Source organism: Emiliania huxleyi, assembly GCF_000372725.1.
Source record: "Emiliania huxleyi CCMP1516 unplaced genomic scaffold EMIHUscaffold_1100, whole genome shotgun sequence".
NCBI lineage: Eukaryota > Haptophyta > Isochrysidales > Noelaerhabdaceae > Emiliania > Emiliania huxleyi.
This window is the reverse complement of record NW_005201790.1, coordinates 10,009-11,540: the sequence shown is the minus strand read 5'-3', so window position 1 is coordinate 11,540 and position 1,532 is coordinate 10,009. Positions and strand designations below refer to the sequence as shown.

Below are 1,532 nucleotides of genomic sequence, written 5' to 3'. Positions count from 1 at the left end.
GATCGCCGCTGCCGAGGCGGGCAATCTCGACGGCGCCGCCATCGGCCTCGGGGCGCGGGAGATGCCGGCGCCGAAGGGCTACCTGCCCGGCGTCACCGGCCTCACCAACCGGGAGACCTACCGCCTCTACTCTGGATTTCACTGAAGGCGAGGTGCAGCACAACTCCCAGAGGAGGAGGAGGAGGAGGAGGAGGAGGAGGAGGAGGAGGAGGAGGAGGAGGAGGAGGAGGAGGAGGAGGCAGGACCCCGCTGGCGTGGCAGCGGTGACACTAGCGGCCTCCCGTGCAGAGCCGTGACGCGGCTTGGGCAAGCCTGTGTCTGCCTGGGCTCGGTGACCCACTCCTCACTCCCGTCGGGTAGAGCTGTCGGAATAGCCTTCCCGGAGGAGCCAGAAGAGATCGTGACGACCCTGTCGTGCTGTCGTCTGGCATGTGCCACGTCGGTGTGGCGGACTGGTGGCAACACTCTCCTCCTCTGACTCCCTCCCACGTCCTCCCGGCAGTCCCAGTCGCGCCATGACGCATGTGGATGTGCGCACACCCGGCAGCGGCGGCATACACGACTCTCTGGGACCCGTCTGCCCAGATGTCGTATGTGGTATGACGCGATGACGGGGGCGCGAGAGACTACCGCCCTCAGCCCCTGTGCGTCAGGCTTGAGGCCCGCATTGGGACGGGACGCTCGAGCGCGCGGGAGAGGGGCGCTGCCGCTGGCCACTGCACAGTGCCAGTGGAGGGCTTGCGCGTTGCGCGGCTCTTCCAGTTGCGCGCTCTGCCCGCGGCCGGCGGCGGCGGCGCGCCGCGCGCGCGGGCCCAGCCGCGGGCAGGCGCAGGGCCGGGGGCGGGGCGCGCGGGGGGAGAGCCACACATCGACTTCATTCCCGATCGTTCTCAGGCAAAAATGAGCGCACACAACAACAGCGCACACACACGACCGAGCGATCCGTTGCAATAAAACCTCCACCTCTCGCTGGCTCTCATCCGTCCTCACGACGTAGTCCGTCCCCCGTCAACCAGTGCACACACATATGCTACTCCCGACGCGATGCGCACATGCGAGCGCCAAACCACTCCCGAGACGGCAGTGCAGGCGCGTCTCGACCCTGAGCGGGCGCCAACTCCCCCGCGCCCCGTCAGCCGACGGAGCTGTCCATGCCGTCGAAGCCGCCGAAGACCTCGAGCTGCGAAGATACCTCTGGCACGTCGATGGGCTGGGACTGCCCGAGCGGCGAAGCGAGGCCCTGCAGCGCGCCCGCCTGGCTCGCGCCGAGCCCGCTAGCCGCCAGGCCGAGGAAGGCGCCGCCCCAGGCTGCCGGGGGGGGGGGGGGGGGGGAAATCCGGGATGGGGACCGGGGGGGGGGGGGAAACCCCGCCGGGCGGAGGCCACCGCGGGCTTTGGCAACCGCAGGCTTCAAAGCCGGAGGCTGGCGCTGGAACCCCCCCGGGGTGGGTGGGTGGGGAGGGTGGGGTGGTTGGGGTGGATGGGTTGGGTGGCTTGGGTGGTTAGGTGGGGGCCACCTGGGTCGGCCGCTC

General features: G+C 70.1%; 1 protein-coding gene across 1 annotated transcript in view; it reads right to left on the bottom strand.

Moving 5' to 3' along the window:
- Window positions 1-1,132: 1,132 nt before the first annotated feature.
- The window catches only part of EMIHUDRAFT_122051 (hypothetical protein), a gene marked incomplete at both ends in the record, with an annotated part of 1,402 nt that continues 1,002 nt past the window's right edge, over window positions 1,133-1,532 (bottom strand). The window contains one exon of the mRNA XM_005791682.1: window positions 1,133-1,308. Coding sequence (XP_005791739.1) covers window positions 1,133-1,308 — 176 coding nt within the window. The remainder of the gene's footprint in view (window positions 1,309-1,532) is intronic.